This window comes from Argentina anserina, chromosome 5 (genome assembly GCF_933775445.1).
Source record: "Argentina anserina chromosome 5, drPotAnse1.1, whole genome shotgun sequence".
NCBI lineage: Eukaryota > Viridiplantae > Streptophyta > Magnoliopsida > Rosales > Rosaceae > Argentina > Argentina anserina.
In genome coordinates this window covers 4682270-4701087 of record NC_065876.1, presented here as the reverse complement: position 1 = coordinate 4701087, position 18818 = coordinate 4682270, and the positions used below count along the sequence as shown (strand labels likewise).

At 36.0% G+C, this 18818-nt stretch overlaps 3 protein-coding genes across 4 annotated transcripts; 1 reads left to right on the top strand and 2 right to left on the bottom strand.

The window, feature by feature from the left end:
- Window positions 1–831: 831 nt before the first annotated feature.
- LOC126793142 (squamosa promoter-binding-like protein 13A) lies at window positions 832–3946 on the bottom strand. Its single transcript, XM_050519584.1, has 4 exons — window positions 3810–3946; window positions 2732–3258; window positions 2098–2231; window positions 832–1708 (listed from the first exon to the last, which is right to left on the bottom strand). Exons 2-4 carry the CDS (start codon window positions 3169–3171, stop codon window positions 1032–1034), a joined length of 1251 nt encoding a protein of 416 aa, XP_050375541.1. The 5' UTR covers window positions 3172–3258; window positions 3810–3946; the 3' UTR covers window positions 832–1031.
- A 7283-nt stretch (window positions 3947–11229) lies between these two features.
- Window positions 11230–14584, top strand: LOC126793148 (SUMO-activating enzyme subunit 1A). 2 transcript variants are annotated; one of them, XM_050519591.1, is made up of 11 exons: window positions 11230–11258; window positions 11341–11436; window positions 11536–11587; window positions 11696–11891; window positions 12089–12168; window positions 12275–12391; window positions 12635–12685; window positions 13026–13092; window positions 13731–13834; window positions 13959–14063; window positions 14147–14584. In XM_050519591.1, exons 2-11 carry the CDS (start codon window positions 11354–11356, stop codon window positions 14261–14263), a joined length of 972 nt encoding a protein of 323 aa, XP_050375548.1. In that variant the 5' UTR covers window positions 11230–11258; window positions 11341–11353; the 3' UTR covers window positions 14264–14584. The 2 variants fall into 2 exon arrangements, with proteins under 2 accessions (XP_050375548.1, XP_050375547.1); XM_050519590.1 differs by having other exon boundaries at window positions 11232–11266.
- Window positions 14585–16653: 2069 nt separating this feature from the next.
- LOC126793155 (probable WRKY transcription factor 75) lies at window positions 16654–18077 on the bottom strand. Its single transcript, XM_050519597.1, has 2 exons — window positions 17764–18077; window positions 16654–16819 (listed from the first exon to the last, which is right to left on the bottom strand). The coding sequence occupies exons 1-2, from the start codon at window positions 18075–18077 to the stop codon at window positions 16654–16656; spliced, it is 480 nt and encodes a 159-aa protein (XP_050375554.1).
- Window positions 18078–18818: the final 741 nt, after the last annotated feature.

The following is an 18818-nucleotide window of genomic DNA, read 5'->3' as shown; positions in this document are numbered from 1 at the left end:
CATTAAGTTGTTAAAAATTACAATTTTTTTTCTTTACACTGTCTTTTATTTTCCATAAGATACATTTAAACATAAATATTAAATCAAATTAGATTTTCTTTTAGCCATGATAAGTCATTTATTCACGATTCATTCATCTTATACCATTCTCATTTTTCTCCATAATAATAATAATAATTTTCTACCAGTAGCAACAATACGTCTAATTAGCAAGTCTAACGTTAGGTTCAACTTATACATGTGTGATGTGTCACATATATCTTTTTTATTGTGGGGTCAGGTTTGGAGCCTTAAATCGTTTTATTGTTTAATGGTTTAATTGAATGATTAACTGACAATGAATGTGAATTTTAATTTAACACCATCGGGTTAGCTTCATTAGTCTGGTATAAGATACCAAGACTGAAGTCAATAGCTCATAATCGTTTCTCAGTAGTGATTATTAAAATAAAATATGAAATTGAAAAAAGTGGCAAATTGGTGAATAAAGTAAGTTCAAAGTTTAAAAATTTTATATAGGGTGAACAAAGTATTATTGAAAAAGGGTATATTAAGTATTGAAATAGGATGAACAAAGTAAATATGAATGAAAAAAAAAATTGGAGTGTAGAGAGAATATGGGGTGAACAAAGTAGCATGTTTGGTGGCAATAGCCGCATCTATCATGAAATCGATTGTGTTTGTATCAATAATTTAAAAAATATTTTCTTTTTCTGCCCAATAACAATTTGATGATGTGAAAAACGGAATTTCATCGATAGTTAAGTGTGACAAAACAAAAAATATAACTCAACAGGATAAGCTATACACAACGGTCTCTTCTTCTGCTGCAATGTTTTCCCAATCAATGATTCACGAGGTGCCAAATAGCAAGAGGAAGTATCTGAATTCGGAATGCTAGTGTATGTAAAAATGATTCCAGGAACTAATGAAATTAAGAATTGAAAGGCCTCCAAAATCATACAGGAGGTTCCAAGAACATTCTGCAACATAATCTACATGAACCAATGAATCTTTCTTGTACTAGTGTACTACTGCCAATGAAAGGGAAGTGTTTGAGAGCTTTGATGATGATGATGATGATGATTTCCCTGTGACTCACCAGATCCCATGTTGAACATTCCTGAGGAATGATGAACATTATGTGCATCATCACTTGATCCACGGGAAACCAGAACTGAATCCATTGGCTCTATATTGTTGCTATTAATGTTGTTCCCGTGAAGGCCAAGGCGGTGGTGGTGCATGAGAGATATCAAACCAGGCTGCTCCATCATGTGTCTCAATCCCAAGTCAGAGGTCTGGTGCTGCGTCTGCGGTGATGACAGAAGAGAGAGAGCACAATCCGAATCGGGGCGGATTCGAGTTGTTAATCTGTCACGACACATTTTGCTCTTTACAGACGCAGCAGCTACAGAAGAAGCACTATCTGACATTGAAACGGTATTCAGAATGGGCTGGCAGACTGAAACTCCATGAGGTTGGTTGTTGTTGCTACTTTGGAATAGTGCAAATTGCTGCTTGTTCCCCACTCCGTTGTTGTAGCTGCTACTGCTGGTTGAGGACCCGAGAAACATGTTCTGGTGTTGTAAATGCTGGTTATGAAGCCCGGTATCTGCTTCAGATTTTACAACTCCAGCCCATGTTGGGTTCACAACAGTGGTGGAGGGATATACAAGTGAGCTAGAGAATGGCAACAATTGAGTACCTGCAAAGGTGAACATGTCACAAATGCATATCCAAGCCACAAATATGTGATGATAGAAAACAAGGTTTTTGTTTAAGCCAAATTCCTGATTACATAGATATACAGATTACAAAGCTAAGAAAAGAACATTAAAAAAGTTTGCATTTCAGTGGCCACTAGATCATCAACTGTGAGAATGGACCACACATATTGATGGAGCCAGCATTCTCAGCAAAGTTTCTGCAGCTAGATAGGATATGATTTTGTACTTGTAAAAAGGTGTTTGTTGTGGGTGCAAGAATGAGTCATATGTATCTTTTGTGCATGCACATGCCAGCTTCTTGATTCTAAACTTTATACAGGTAATTAAGTGCAGCACAAACAATGTTGCAGCTAGCTATCAAGCTAACCTTGGTAGTTGGACAAGAAGCTTCCTGAACGCGACAAGGGTTCAGGTTGAGGCTTCCTTCTCCTTCGGTTGTGTCCATCAAGACGTTTCCGGCAGCTTCTCTTTCCTTCGTCAAATTCCTCCAGTGCATGGAACCTACAGAAAACGGCAAGGCCATGCTCAAGAAATTTGACTTGTAGATATTAAGGGGAAGAGTATTTGGTCCTCAAAACATGTAGATCTTGCTATAGAAGGCTCAGTCTTTATTGATGCATAATGACATGTAAGAAGACTGAATTTGTAGGACAGTGTTCTAAAATATGAGATGACAGATGGTTGCTATGTGTTCTATACTCAAACAATTTAATAAGCACCAGAAAATATTCTTCATCACAGTACTAAGTACTAACCATGCATTCTTTCTTAAACAATGGAACTGGCTAATTAAGCCTTTATCTCACAACTAATAGGGGGCACCCTGAAGTTCCAAATCCTAAATCATCAAAATTGGGATTCAATGTAGCGGTGAAAACACAAAAGTACATGATACTGCAAAATCAATTAAATAGCATTGCCAAAGAATAAAACTTACATATATACAACAACCAATTAATATTCACTTAAATAATATGAAACATGGTTATAAAATCTTATACCTGCTGCATTGCTGGCAGAATCGTTGCTTCTGGCCATTTATTGTGACCATTGGAGTCTTAGAATGGAGCTCACAGACCTTATGGCGCCTATGGTAATCCCTACAAGTACTAAGGTCTGACCTACACCCATCAACAAGGCAAGAAACTGTCTGGGATGCATTATAAGCTGCCCTTGACCTCTTTGAAGCGCCGGAAGGCGATGGCGATGAAGGTTTAGGGCCTCCATGTTGCTTCAACATGTCCGCTAGGTGATTATTACCAGAACCACCCAACTGGCCAAGCTTCAGATCAACAGAAAAGTCCCCTTTGATGACCTTATGTTGATCTCCAAAGCTACCAGACCCACTAACTGTGTCTAAGCTGGGAAAGGCTTGTTGCTCAAGTTCACTCAAATCCAAAGAAGATGGTGCTTTCAGTGGTGCTTTTAGGTTCCAGTCCATAAAAAACCTCTTTTACTTCTAATTAAAGCTGATTTCCCCCTAAACCCCACAACTAAGCTTCTCTCTTGATCATTGTAATTGTATCACCTTCAAAGAATAATGAATTTCACAAGTTTCACCAAAACAAACAGAAGCACATAAGAAACTATGCAGAAAAACAAATGCAAATTCAGAAATCCAAGCAACTAAGTTAGCATTTAATCAGAACCCATACTCTGATATACAAAACATCAATAAGAAGCCAACAACAGCAATATGTAAATGAACTGCTGTATTAGAAACCCAAATATCCAATTTAGACCAACTTATGAGGGAGATCATCCAGTGAAATTGACTAATTTAAGTAAGAAATGAAACTAAGAGATAATGAAAGCACATTGCCATTTTCTAAATCTTCACAAAATGAAAGACAGACCCAGACACAACCTAAATTAGAAAGGCAGACTATTCTAGTACGTAGTTTGACAACAAGAATAATTTAATCATATCTTAAGAAGGTATTGTTCCAAGAAATTGGGAAGCTTAAGATGGAAACCATTACTATTTTGGAACACTGAAATAAAAATAATACAACAGAGACAAACAATGGGGGGAAAGGAGAGGGAGAGGTGTGTGATAGAGAGAGAGAGAATACTAACAGATAAGTGGTGCAGAAGTAGAATGGTTTTCCATCCATTTATTCACTGACATGGATTCCATAATAACCAATAAAGTGGGTAGTCAAGAAAATATAATATAAATCCTTATGAGTTGGATGTGCGGGTTAACAAGTGAAGAATTACTTCTTCTACCTGTCAACAAATTGCCATTGCAGGTTTCTGCTGCACAATCAAAGAGAAAGACCGAAAGTAGTGAATAGTGTAAATGAAAGACCACACAACTCAACAACAGAGAGAGAGAGAGAGAGAGAGAGAGAGAGAGAGAGGTGAGCAAAGGAGAAACTAGCTAGAAGAAAATTAAGGGGCCAAGATCACTGCTTCCTTCTCTAACATTTATATAATTTTTTTTTCATTTTGTCCATTTTGGGGTTTGCTTGAAATTGGTTGGTACTTTGCAAGTAGTAGTAGAGAGAGAGAGAGAGAGAGAGAGAGAGAGATGGGAAAACAATGACAGCTTACCTAGCTTGTAGCTTTCAGACTTTTCTTATGCAAACTAAGAAAATGAAGTACAAAGAGGAGAGGGAAGAGAGGGAGGGGAAGAAGAAAGAAAGAGGAGAAGATGGTGATGATGATGGTTTGGACAAACCATGTGGCATTGTGTTTCACATTTCATGGCATGTCTTTCTTTTGGGCTCTTTTTAATTGAGACCTGTTGTGTAGCCCACGCACCTCTTCCAGCGAGTAGGAAACCAACAAACTGCCCTTTTCAAAAGAAAAAAACAAACAAACAAACAGACAAAGAGGAGCAAATTCCATTAATTAGTGTTTTCTTTTTTGAATTAAATGAAAGTTTTAGAATAACAAGTCCAGGAGGGTGAGTCCCTACCCTTATAAGGAAGGGACCCCTTGAATAGGGTGGATTGATAATTGAAATAGTTGTAGATTGGCAGCTGTTGATCGAGTTGTTTGCTAGTTGGTCTCCAATGGGAGCTCATAAAAGGGAAGGGAGTGTTCCATGTTAATACAGGAGTAGGGACTTTAATTTGATTTGCAAGTGGGGTACTTGTGGCACAAGGATTTGATCAATAACTACACATTTATATTAGTACTTTCTTACTTTCATACATTAGTCAATTAGTCAAGATCTAGTGTTCATATTTTCCTGTGTGGTGTTTGCCATTTAAATGACGTTTGATGGTACAAATAATTGAACAGAGTTCTATGGTCTAACACAAAAATTAATCTGTTAATTATTCAGTTGGGCTAGTATCGTTCTGACTTTTGTACGTTGTTGCTCATTAAGGATCATATTACTACCGTCAAATACCTTGCCATAGCCAAAATACTTTCAATTTTCATCAAAATTTTATGTCCAATTAATCGTCGTAAAATAAATATTTCTTACTATGTAGTCTAGTGGCATAGTCTCCTCTTATTAAGTGAGAGGTGTGTGAGTTCGACTCACAACTGACTCAATATATAGCATTTCAATTATTTACCTAATAAAAAAATAAAAGTTTTCATAGGAATAGCCACTCAAATGATTCAACATGCATATTTCATTTTTCTTACTCTTTTTTTTTGTTAAAACATTAGACGCTTGAGCGAATTAATCCAATAAAAAAATTGTTATATTTATTTTTCCCCAACTCAATTTTTACCATTATTTTATATAAGAGATGGGTATTGGGTAATAACATGAAATCAGCAGGCCATCTGATCATGAAGGCACTACGTTTTCAAATGGTGTACAAACATGAAAAACTCGATGTGCCATGGGACTTTAGTCTAGAGGCCATAAAGTCTAATAGACTAATACAACCTTACACTTTTGTCATTCAAGTCTGATAAATAATCTCACTAGCTCTTCAAGCTAGCAAGGATATAGTATGGGATTGGTTAAAGACTCATGGAGTTATTGGTGTTAGGCTGTTAGCTCCCACACATATATATACCTCCATTCATTTCTTCTCAGAGTGCGAGTAACACGACATCTTGTGTGAAACCATATTGCGCGCATGATCAAGTTGGTAATGGACGCAGTAATGGCCATATTGATCCACCTTTTAAGACTAATCAAGATAGTGAAAAGACATAAAAAAAACGTTCATAATTTTTCTAATATACACCGTAAAGTTTATTGTGGCTTAGGATCAACCACATCTTCAGGGAAAGTAACATGACAGCTGATTCTCTTGCTAAATGTAGCATTGATCATGCTCCTGGCTTATTGATTTTTGAAGACCCTCTTGTTCATACAATTTCTACTTTTATGGATGATTTAGCTAATGTCTCTAGACTTAGAAAAATTGAGATTGTTCTCTAGTTTGCTCTCTTAGTTTGTTCTATTGGGCCTTTGTGCCCCCTGCGTAACCAAAAAAAAAAGTTTATTATGGCTGATGTTATTCCTTATATATATATATATAGCCATTCTTGGTTGTGGAGGTCTGCACCACTGTTTTGGTGCGGATTTCTATTTTTGCACCACTTTTTAATAGAATTTTTTCATCTCAACCGTCTTGTATTTAAATAATATTATGTGGATCATCTCTGCAAAATTTCAGCCAATTTGGTTATCGCTAAGGTCCTCAAAATCGAAAAATAAATGGATGGACTGAATTCTATCAAACACGAATCGTTCATATTTTTAACATAAAAACGCAATTTTGAGGGCTTTAATGATCACCTAATTGGCTGAAAATTTTGCATAGATGATCTACACAATATTATTTAGATACTAGACGGTGAAGATAAAGAAATTCGACTAAAAAGTGGTTTAAAATGGAAATCTGCACCAAAACCATTAGTGTGGATCCCTTATTTGAGAAAATATGTATGTATATATATATATATATATATATATATATATACCGTAAAGTTATGTGCAACAACCTCACTCAGAACTTCACCACCTATTATGGTGGACCTCCGATTCTGATTTCTTTCGTCCTCTTCTTTATCACAACAACGTGTAAGAAAGTGTGGTGTCACTCCGGTGAAAAGAAACAGTGTCGCCGGTGTCCGGATCGTAGAGAAACGGTGGAAATCCGGATGGAAAACCCGTATAGACGTATGTAGATGAGAAGATATATATATATATGTGTGTATCGTTTTACTTGGCATCCACCTCAAGCACAATGTAAGCATTCAACAAGGATAATTATTAATTAGTGGTTTTATTGTTTAGAACATGTCTTTAGTTGATTGTTTCACATAATATTTTCTTAATTATTTGTTAGTAAGCTTTTATATTATGTTACGGTAACACAGTAGAAAAGCTGTATTATAAATATTTGGATAAACAATCGTGTTAGTATATCTACTAATGAGTGGATTGGAGTGAATAATTATTGAAGGGTAAGAATGTTAGATACAGCATCCGCGGACAGTGGACAAGTCCAAATCTGCAACAAGCCAACAACCCAAAAAGATCGGTATGGGCAGCTGTTAATTTCCACTGTCAGTGGGACCCATATCTTCCTTTAGGGGCAGCCCCATATTTGCCAATTGCCACATTTCCTTCTGTCAACCTCTCCTCCATGAAATCCAACCTCCAATCTCATCCCGTAGTGTAGTTTTCACTCGTATTGCTTCTTCCGGCTGGAGTACACAGTTACATAATCAGTAAACACCATCACGATGACGTGTTCGATTTACTGATCTATTCCCTTATACACTTGTTACTTGATGTCACATTGTCACTGAAATTATATGATGCACCATGTTTGCATAAATGCATTGATTATTTAGTCCAAACTAGTCCGACATTCAACTTCAGTGCAGATTATATAGATATAAACGTGTAACTGTATATAGTGTGCAATGCCAGTTATGAATTATGTAGCAGATGTATTATATACTGCTGGAATATCATTGGATGGAGCCACGTGTATGGCTAACCCTAGCTCACATTGACAAACACTTTGCTCTACTGAGTTTAGACTTTGGGGTCATGAGACATTGATTGTTCATATATTTATACATATCACTAGTGGAGTGGCGGATCTAGGATCTGAATGCAGGGTGGGCTTTAATTTGGTTGAAGGCAAACAAAATTGTTGTCGGTACAAATATATAACAATGCAAACTGTAAATGTTAATAAGTCTAACATATAAATAAGTGTCAATGAATGTAGTATATATTATGAAATCAATGAAAAATTAAAATATTTCAATAAAAAAATTCTCAAATTAATTAAATTGAAATTAAATAGCTCATACTTGCAATTTCACATTAAATATATAGAGTAGCAAAAATATTAGAAGAGACGTACTTAATGAGTTTTTATGATCTAAGAAGAAGAATACATTTGTGTAGGGGAAATGCATACTAAAAATCCAATTATGTACATATATGTATATATATTTTTTCTATTAACACATATAATAAAAAATTTGGGGTGAAAAATATTGCATGGGCTAGATCCGCCACTGCATATCATGGTGACATGCATTTCTAGTTGTGGCGAGACCATTGTTTTGTGAGTATGCATGATGACATACGATGTGCAACAACTTTGTGTGTATTTTGTGTAGGTGTGTGACAATCTAAAACCAAATCACTTTCGAACATTTAGAGTATTCGAACATTAAGAATTCGCGATTTTTGAAAACTAATTATCTTTTATGCATCTTTAATATATTTATATTGTATGATTATTGATTCACTGTAAATGTATTGTAGAACTTCTTAATTTTTACCCGCCGAACAGTCACATATGTGGGTGTTACAATATTATAAGTGATGAGGCAACGATCAATTAGAATTCTATATGCCCAATTTTTTTCTTGCTCTACCGTCTTTTGACATATATATATATGTATAGAGAGAGAGAGGCTTGGACACAAATGGACGTCTCCAACTCCCCTAAATTGCGAACGTTTTGTTTTTTCAACCATCACAGTCTAAAGACAATACCCCTCTTGTTGGACAAACAAAAGATGAAGGCCAAGTATGACAACAACTTTAACTGAAACTTCAAATATGTCAAAGGTCGACAAATTGATAATTGACGGCTCTATCGTCAAGAAGAAGCTTCAGCCTTCATGTAGAGGCCTGGACACTGACCGATAAGAATGACGCCGTTGTCGAACTATGATGGCTGATAAAATAAAGATTTATGCACTTTATGGGAGTCATGGAAGTCTGTTTGTAATGGGACCACTATGTATATTATATACGAAGAAATCGTGAGAAGAATAGATTTTTTTTTTCTTTTATAGGTTGCGATGGAGTCGTGATTCCCATGCTCTGGTCACACCCCTCTTCCATCAACTCATGAGCTCATCCTACTTTTCTTGACATGGAGTACTTGATATAGGAGGAGCAAGAGCCCATTATCAGCACATGGTTTCTGAATCCGAGTCACAATTTTGCTCAAAGTAACCATGAATGGATGTGACTCACCTTGGTGCTAGTCTTTTTTATTTTTTGGAGAAACCTTAGTGCTAGTCAGCCTAGTCTTCAATGCTTGCTACTTTTATTAGATCTGTCCTCTCCGAGTCTGTAAGGCCATAATTGGGTTCAAAGGGGCCAATTTCTAAGTTGTAGTTTTTTGTTTCTACAAGAGGATGCTTAAAGGGCCACTAAAGAGTCGAAGGGCTAAGGAAAATGCAACATAGCCCTTTAGCTAGTCTGGCCTAAATTCAAAAGCATTGAGATAAATAAGGCTAAATTTAAACATATGTTGTTAGAGATCATTGATTAAATAATTATATTTTTAGAGGGCTAAAATTTAACCATGTGAGATGGCCTAAAATCAGTGTTCGAAATATCCGCCGATATATCGCTGATATTTTGAATCCGAAACAATAAGGGCATATCGGTCAAAATTTATTGGCCAACGCAGAAATGATGGTCAACAGTCAAATATCGGTCAAATTTTGATTTTTTTTCAATTTTTGTTTAATTTTTTAATGTTGATTTCCTCTTTTAAAAAAAACTTATATTTTTTTTTTCATTTTTTCATATATATTTTAAATATATATGATGAATTTCAAGTCTAAATAATCATTCTTGAATACCTATTTTTATTATTAGATGTCGTTCGTGTACTTTAATTGTCACAAAATCAAGTATTTATTTTTTTTAGTTTACTTAGTACCGTTTTTTTAATTTATTTGGTACATATTAAAGTATAATTTTATAAATTTTATTGAAAATAAGCAAATTTGATAAAACCGATATATATCGATATATCCCCGATATATCGTTTTACCACTCGACCGATACGATACCGATAAACGATATTTAGACCATTGCCTAAACCCCTATATCCCTAGTTTGTCAAATCATATTTAAGAAAATGAAGGTTTTGAACACAGAAGGTTCATCAACGAGTCATTACTCATTAGAACTGTGAAGAATATTATTTGAACGCATCCTTTCCCATAACAGACATACCGACATATCAGTATCGAACTATCGATGGTTTTCCTTATGTTGGTAGGGATTAACAGAGACTAGGAATTAATGAAAGAAAAAAAAGAGAGAAGTAGATTTGATAACTAATGTCTAATACTAGTGACAAACAAATAATAAAGCCCCGGTGATATTAGTATTTCGTAGTACAGTATTACTATATTAGGCAATTTAGCTATCAACATTTGAGAGATTATTTTGCCAAATGTAGCTTCTTAACTGAAAATTTCACCTTTAAAAAAAAAACAGAAAAAATTTCGACAAAACATCAGTGGCTGGTCCTAAGTTTTTTGAGGCTCTAGGCGACCAAAATATATGTGGCTCATGACCTTCATATATGTTCACGAAGGGATTAATGCACTATAATACAACAAGTTATGTAGGAGTAACAATTAATGCACTTTAACAAGATCTAGTATGAAATTAACATGTCTAAATTGTTATCAACTAGAGTGGAAAAATTAATATTTTGACTGGAAAAAAAAAGGAGAGTTAAGCAAAAATAAACACAATCTGGTCCAATGAAAAATAACTTGGACTTACTATTAATAATTATTAAATTAAGAAAAGTTACTAAGGCTGATCATCAATCAAGCTTTTTCTTTGATTAGTTTGATGTGTATGCAAGTTTTATATGTTTGGGGGTTCTAGGCGCATGCCTTATAGACCTATAAACACTTGTTAGAGGCGTGTATTGGTAAAACCACCACAAGTGTCCGAGCTTTGGTCCACTCGCTGAATTGGTACGAAACTACGATGTATTGGTAAACCACCACAAGTGTTCGAGCTTTGGTTCACTTGCTGAATTGGTACGGAACTACGATGATGGAGTGTTCTGACAAAATCTCCCAACGTGAATAAGTCTCCCGTTCCGAGATCAAACATAAGTTTGCTTGCTTACAATTTTACATCATGAAGACTATCTTCCTCACCTCCTAAGCCCAATGTGCTTCGGTATCCAAGCCCATATGCTCAAAGCCCAATGCAGCCATATAAGCTGAATTTAACCTCGAAAATCCCAATTTCAATTCGGGGGGATACACACCTCGTCTCGCTCCTCGCTTCTTGTAATTCCGTGAGCAATTCGTTGGAGTGTTTCTTCACTACGGTAAAACTACGCTGCTTCCAATATTTAAGCTTTTATTGCAGGTTCCGGTTGAAAATGGACGGCGAAGAGTTGACTGAGCAGGAGACCGCTCTTTACGATCGCCAAATTAGGGTTTGGGGCGCTGATGCTCAGAGAAGGTAATTATTCTTGCCCTTCTTTCTCTACTCATCATTATTATTATTTTTTAATTGTGAGTTACTTGGTTTGGTTAAGGCTTGATTTTGATTTTGAATTAGGCTAAGCAAAGCTCATATACTAGTCTGTGGAATTAATGGGACTACTACCGAGGTAATTCAGCTAAAACGAACTGTCAAATTTACCCTGGTTTTGTGTTAGAATGAAAATGTTGGTGTGCAGTCTTGTTAAATTTTGTTATTCTTGTATATTGTTGTGTAGTTTTGCAAGAACATTGTACTGGCAGGAGTTGGTAGTTTGACACTGGTGGATGATCGGGTAGCGACCGAAGAGGCTCTTTCGGCTAACTTTTTGATACCTTGTGACGAGAGTGTGTATGGTGGGAAAGCTCTAACCGAGCTTTGTTGCGATTCTCTGAAAGATTTCAATCCGATGGTTCGTGTTTCTGTGGAGAAAGGTCTGTTTTCAATCCGACCGAGCTTTGTCAGCTAACATTGTTTTGATTTGCGGTTCATTACTTGTAGCTGGTTTTGAGCATAAATGGTTGTTCATATCAAATGAGTGGTGATGGTTAAGAAAGTTATGGCACTTTGAGTCAGCTAATTCTTTGTGGTTGAAGAATTATTAAGAATTTCCCACTCTTTGATCTCACAGGTGACTTGTCAAACTTTGATGGTGAATTCTACAGCAACTTTGATGTTGTGGTCATCAGCTGTTGCTCTCTCTCTACAAAAGTATAATGCCCCTTCTCTTCAGATTTGATTATCACTTTCTGATATACATTGATCATGAGTTTAAATCCACATTATCTATTGTCTTTTGTCAATTCTTCTTTTGTAGAAACTGATCAATGAAAAGTGCCGAAAGTTATCAAAGCGGGTGGCATTTTACACTGTTGATTGTAGAGACTCTTCTGGTGAAATTTTTGTTGATCTGCAACTCCATAAATACTCAAAGGTGGCTATCTGATTGGATTTCTTATATATTAATTCCATTAAAGTGGTTGCCAGTTCCTTTTTTATTTTATGGCTAAAGCTGTCATTGCTAGAATTGAAATCTAATTAGTCTCCGATGAACCACAATCTTTTTTAACACATATTGGACTGTTATGATGATGTAATACTCTCAAGCATCTTCAGTATAGAGCCTCTCTAATGACAGAAAATAGACTTATTTTTTTCTTCTTCTTTTCCTTGACAGCAAAAACAGGAGGAAACAATTCAATGTGAACACAATTATCCAAGTTTTGAGGTATGATTTTGTCTCTCATTGCTCTAGATGTTAAGTTTTATTGCATAATTTGCACGTAGCATGCATACTTTCCTCCTACTCCGGAACTCCCTATACATTTTTGCAGTAATTGAAGTTTCCTTTAAGCCACAATCTGCTTTTTTAGTATGGTGCCTTCATTTATATAATTAAGACAACTAGATCAATATTTGTGGATGGAAATAATTTATTATTCATAAAACATGCAACTAGATCGTTGTCAGTCCCGTACGAGATAATGGGTCACTTTTTGGGCAGTAATGCACGTCGCATATGGTTTGAACTTACTAATGTCAAGTTTTTCATGCATCTGAAATTTCAGGAATCAATTTCCGTACCGTGGAAAGCACTTCCCAGAAAAATGTCAAAGCTGTACTTTGCTATGAGAGGTTCATTATTTTTACCTCATTGCCTTCTGTTTCTTTTTGGTGGAAATGAAAATATAGGACTGCCCATAGGATAAGAGAGGAAGAGGAATAATCTCAGCTTGATGTGAAAAGTTCAAAACTACGTCTTTCACTGATGGATGTTTGGTATACATTGGAGGGCGATTCTCACGGAAGTGGGAAGTTATTGCCATAAAATAAACAACAAATAGCCAAAGAAATAGAAGAGGAAGAGGACGTTGGGTTTTTACTTATGGGATGAGGGACGCATATATCAATTTATCTGTATGTACTGCTATATTTTCAATCTTCCTGTCCTACACTGTTTCCATCAATATTCAGTCTCATAGAATGAAGACGCTGTTAAAGAACTTTTAACCTCAAATTTCCAGCTGTCTTCGCTATCGTGTTTCAACCACAGGGTTGCACTTGTTTACTAATTTAATTTTAGTATTGCTGGTATGTTGCGGTCCTGCCGCACTTTTTGTGCCATAAATCCACCAACTTATAAAATGAAAATAATCCGATAAAGAGGAATTATGCCCTTAAATTTATCCTAGTACTTGTAATCTTGTATGAATTGGTTTCCATTTACCAACGACCAAGATAGGTGGATTAAGATTATTGTCACTTAACTGCAGTGATAGAAAGGTTTGAAGAAGCAGAGCAACGTAAACCCGGAGAAGTATCAGTTGCAGATCTTCCCAGTGTTCTGAAATTGAAGAAGGAATTATGTGAAACACAGGTATGGTACTTAAACGTTGTTATTCTTTATACTTTCTTTATGCTTGCTAATCTGGTACGTAGAAGTCATTATCTATTCGCCTACTGCATTGACTTATGCTTGATAAAATGTAACAATCATGCAGTCGTTGAAGGAATCTCATATTCCTGATGTCCTCCTTGAAAGATTTGTGACATATCCAGGAGAATTTCCTCCAGTTTGTCCCATTATTGGGGGGATCCTTGGGCAGGTGTGCCAACTATCTATCTAATTATATCAAGTAAAAGTGTTTGCTTTCCATTTAAAATATTTAATGTATACTGAACTTCTCAGGAGGTTATCAAAGCAATATCAGGAAAAGGGGAACCTCTCAAGAATTTCTTCTTCTTTGATGCTATGGATGGAAAGGGCTTAATAGAGGACCTATCAAATGCCAACACCGGAAGCTGAGCATCCTTGCGGAGAGAAAATCTGGGATTGTTAAAACTTAAAAGTAGTTGAAAGTAGGACGGTTCTAAATGCCATATAGTGTTGGTAATAGACTTTTTGAGAGGCTTGACCCCCGTTCAGGTTGCTAGTGAACCTTACGTTCAATGATTGGCAATGTACGTTCAGTCGAAGTTATGAGTCTGAGTGCGTTGTTCATCTGGTTGTCCAACTGTTAAACTAGTTATCGGCTTCAAAACATACCGATGGCTGTACTTGATGTTTCTTTCATTTGTATGTGAACTGCTATGTGAATGGAGTATTAGGTCGCCACCAAATCTAACTGGAGCGTATATTACTACATTGATTTCCAAATCTCAAGGTCCACCAAGTGACACTGGTCATGATTCATTTCTTGAGGTGATTTTATGTGGGGGATAACATTGAACAATCAATCGCCTGGGGAAGAAGTTCGTGAAGGCGAAGGGATGAAAATGTTAGATGTCATTATAGCGGCGTCAACTTTAATCTCTGAGGTCAAGTCCATTAGCGTTGATGATTTTAGCTTCTGTTCAGGTGTGCTAATGAGATTATAGAACCATAGAAGGATAAAGTTTGCTTAACGAATAAAAAAAAGATCTTGTTGATAATTACTGGTCATTACTGACCCTAGTCAATTTCTCAAAGTTTATTTCCATCAATCTTTCTTGTGAATTTAATCTGTTGGCCGTTACAAGAGGATTAATGGAAAGAATACTCTTGACTTTGAATCAGATACCATCAAATAGAACAAATTCCTGAAATGCTAAACTTCACTATATATATTTTTATTTTATTTTTATACTCGAGAGATTGCTTTTAACCAGGGAAGATTATCTACTATAAGTAAATGGGGAGAGTAAACCATCCTCATTCTTTTGATACTTTACAGAAAGGTCTCTTTTCAGTTTTCACTATATAGAGAATTTTCAAATTGTAGAAAAGAATGAAGATGGAATCAAGTAGAAGGAAAAGAAAATGGAAAGCAATAAGTAGTAGGGTAGATTAATAGAGGCTGTAATGATCTACCTTGCCAGTTTATCATAATTAGTGGTTTTTTAGTGATCCTGATTAATGCTTCCTCAATATAAAGACTCACAAAAGAGTCCCCTACACAATCCCACTAACCATAACAATCAAAGTTTTTAAAAACAGAAAATGATATTCAGAACGTGGTTAGTTCTTATCCTTCTTCACTGTTTTTGAAAATCAAAATGAAATCACTAAACTCATCATCAGGATAACCCCTTTTCAATTCAAAAGCACCAACATATTACATTCCTCACAGGACCCTACCATGGATAGCCAAAAGGAAAATGACCCTAGTGTCAAAAGTCCTCAAGTAAAGAAACTACAAGAGCAGTTCATGAATTTGCAACAAAAGTGGGAGTCTTACAAGCAGTCCAACCCCAAAACCAAGAGGAGATCATCATGTTCTTCATCATCAAGCACCTTGACCAAAACTGTTGATCAACTCCTTGACAACTCTCCAAGGCACCTCATGTCTTCGCTTCAGCACATAATGACTCCCTCGGAAGGTGATAATTGGAATTCCAGGACTAATGATCTGGCTGTGGAGGAGATTAGAAGAGACCGAAGGGAAGCGATCGAGAGTGGCAAGTTTAAGGGAAGGAGGCTTTTTGAGGATGAGCATGAGGAAACTGAGATTGGTTATGGAGGAGAAGAGGTTGAATGGGGTAGCTGGGATGATTTGGATCAAGAGAGTGAGGTGAGATCACTTCCAATTTGTGGTTCTGGTAACGAGGAAGTTGAATCAGGTCAGAGCAAGGAGATTAAAGTTTGTTTTCAGGATTCCATTTTATCTCTGCCCTCTTCCCCATGTGGTGAGAAGATGAAAGAAGTGAAACTGGTGACTGTGGAAGAGAAGGAGGTTGTTAAGATTAAACGGGGTAATTGGGTAAGGTGTATTGTTATGATCACGCCTATGCTTGCCATTGCTGCACTTATATTCGGAATTTGCAGTATCAGATGTCTTCATGGATATGGGAATGAACATTATGAATTAATTCTAGTCCCAACGTGATATTCTCTGACTCTGATTACATAACAAGTTATTACTCGTTATTCAAGGCCCATCACCATCTGTTCTTTTTCCTCTCACTCTACGATTATCATTTGCAAATGAGATAAGCATTTATATTCATCGTATAAGAGGCGATATATAAGATTTTTTGTTTCCCATCTACAGAGGCAAGTCTGCATTACGAGCTAGAGCTGCTAGGTATATTCTTCTTGACTGTCTTCTTTCACAGATAATAGTGTCAAATCTGCATTATAAGCTAAGCATAATCATATGATCAAAAACTTCCATGTTGCAAATGGTTACATATATAGCATCACTTGTTTTAGATATTTTATGCCCTTATATGGCTTAAGATCTGCTCAAATGTATCATCAGAATTCTCAATGGGATGGACATGTATTCCTTCATATGTAGTGACCACCATTTCCTCGTCTTTAGAAAGGCGTTGGATTTGCTTTTTTACGTTGCACCCTTGATGTGTACACTTGTAGTAACTTCTGCACAAATAGGCAAGCAGGGGATTTTTTTTTTTCAGGTTTAGTGAACTGATATAGAAGTTTAATAATGTATTGATTGATGAGGCACAATATTATAGAAATGAAAATTTCAATCCAATTCCCATCACATATTTCGAAGTTTTGAACAACACCAACATTTACAGTTCATTGGAAGAATCCAACATTTCATCTATGTTAATAGTTTTGAACAACAAGAATCGTTTCATCTATGTCAATGTGCTGTTAGAACTGATCGATACTTTTCTTGGTTCAGATCGAGTGTGAATAAAGTGTAATAAGGAATTGTACATGGATGATGCATGAAGTAACAATGTTGATACAGTGTAACAGAAAGAGAAAACACGGTTGATAAAATCTAAATCTATTAGGCATGAACTGCATCTGGTCTATGCAATCAACCTATTCCATGATCACATACAAGAATCTAATTCGGGAAAACATGTGACATTTCGGGACAAATTGTGTAACACCTATGTAGAATCATTGAACCACTAGAACGACAAGAATAATCTCGCTTTCTAAGTAAAAATAACTCATCTAATCTAATCTGCCAACACTAACCTAAAATATTTAGTTTATTTCAATATCCCATATATTAAATCAATTATTCGGTAAATTCTTTACCATTTGGAATTGATTCGTCAAGCTTCCTCCATCATCGATCCATTAAAATATAACTCAAGTCATACGTCTTTCATTGTTGTTTAATGCCACACCTTTATGCTTGCCAATGAAAATGAAATGTTGATAATATTTGTATGCAATTGCACATTTAGTGAGAAGAAAAATTTCAGATGATTTCACACACATGCATGTCAAACCCTGAAACCAGTATCCATGAACCCGACCATGTAATATTGTATCAGATGGTAGTATGGTACATTCATCTGTATATTTGAACAAGAAGATCGAGATGGACTAACCTGGGAAAGTCACTATTCTTAACAGTTTTCTGCCCGTATTTTCGCCACCGATATCCGTCATCGAGTACATCAACTTGGCTCCGTGTTTGAAATGCAATTCTGTGCTTCTTGGTCTCCTTGTCACCGCAGTCTTTCCTTCTTGGTTTCAATTTGTCTAATGAACTACAAGCGGTTCCGCATTTGTCCGTCGAAACTGCATTGCCACTAAGAACATGAGGAAACAGTTGAGGAATGCTTGGAACAGTGCTCGATGAGAAAATAGGAGATGCTGATGATGGTGTTAAACCAAAGAAACGTATTTCGTTGTGCTCCATTTGATCAGGGAGAGAGAGAGATGAGCTGTGATGAGAGCTAACTAGTATATATTGTGATTTGAGGAAAGATAAACGAGGTTAATGCATCTTGTAAAAGTGGACTTCGTAGAAAATTGTGGGCGGCTTTTAGTGGCCAATTCCCATAGTTCACCAACTACAGAGAAAAACTGACTTGAGCTTTCTGTACACGAAGAAGTCACACTAGTAAAGGAAGGCTAGCTATGTCGGCACGGATCATAACCTTTTCAATCTGTGTAGGAAATCTAGTTTGGTACAAGGATTATTAGGAAATAAAAAGCTGATGACTTTCTTGTTCTAACTATTATTATGAAATTGAACTTATTATCTTCACCAAATCCCTCACTTCACTTTGACATCTTGTGAGACTAAGTAGAAGTTCAGATCTGCGATGAAATGATGACAAGTTTGGGAAAATCAAAAGTGAATGGCATTGTTCCGAGTTAAGATGTAAGCTAAAGATTATTTTTTTTTCCGATAAAATGTAAGAAAATATGTCATAATCCGACCTTTTGATCCTGTGCAGGATATAGTCATATTTCAAGTTACCAGACGACTCTTTTGTTGTTCCGGTAGAAAACCGAGTGCGCACTTCTCAATTTGTTCTTCAATGAAGTCCACTCAGGATTTTACTGATATGGAAATACAAAAATTTCGAATCTCATAAAGCTCTTTGGGCTTGAACATCTTTGTTGGAAGCAATAGAGAAAAAAGTTCATATTA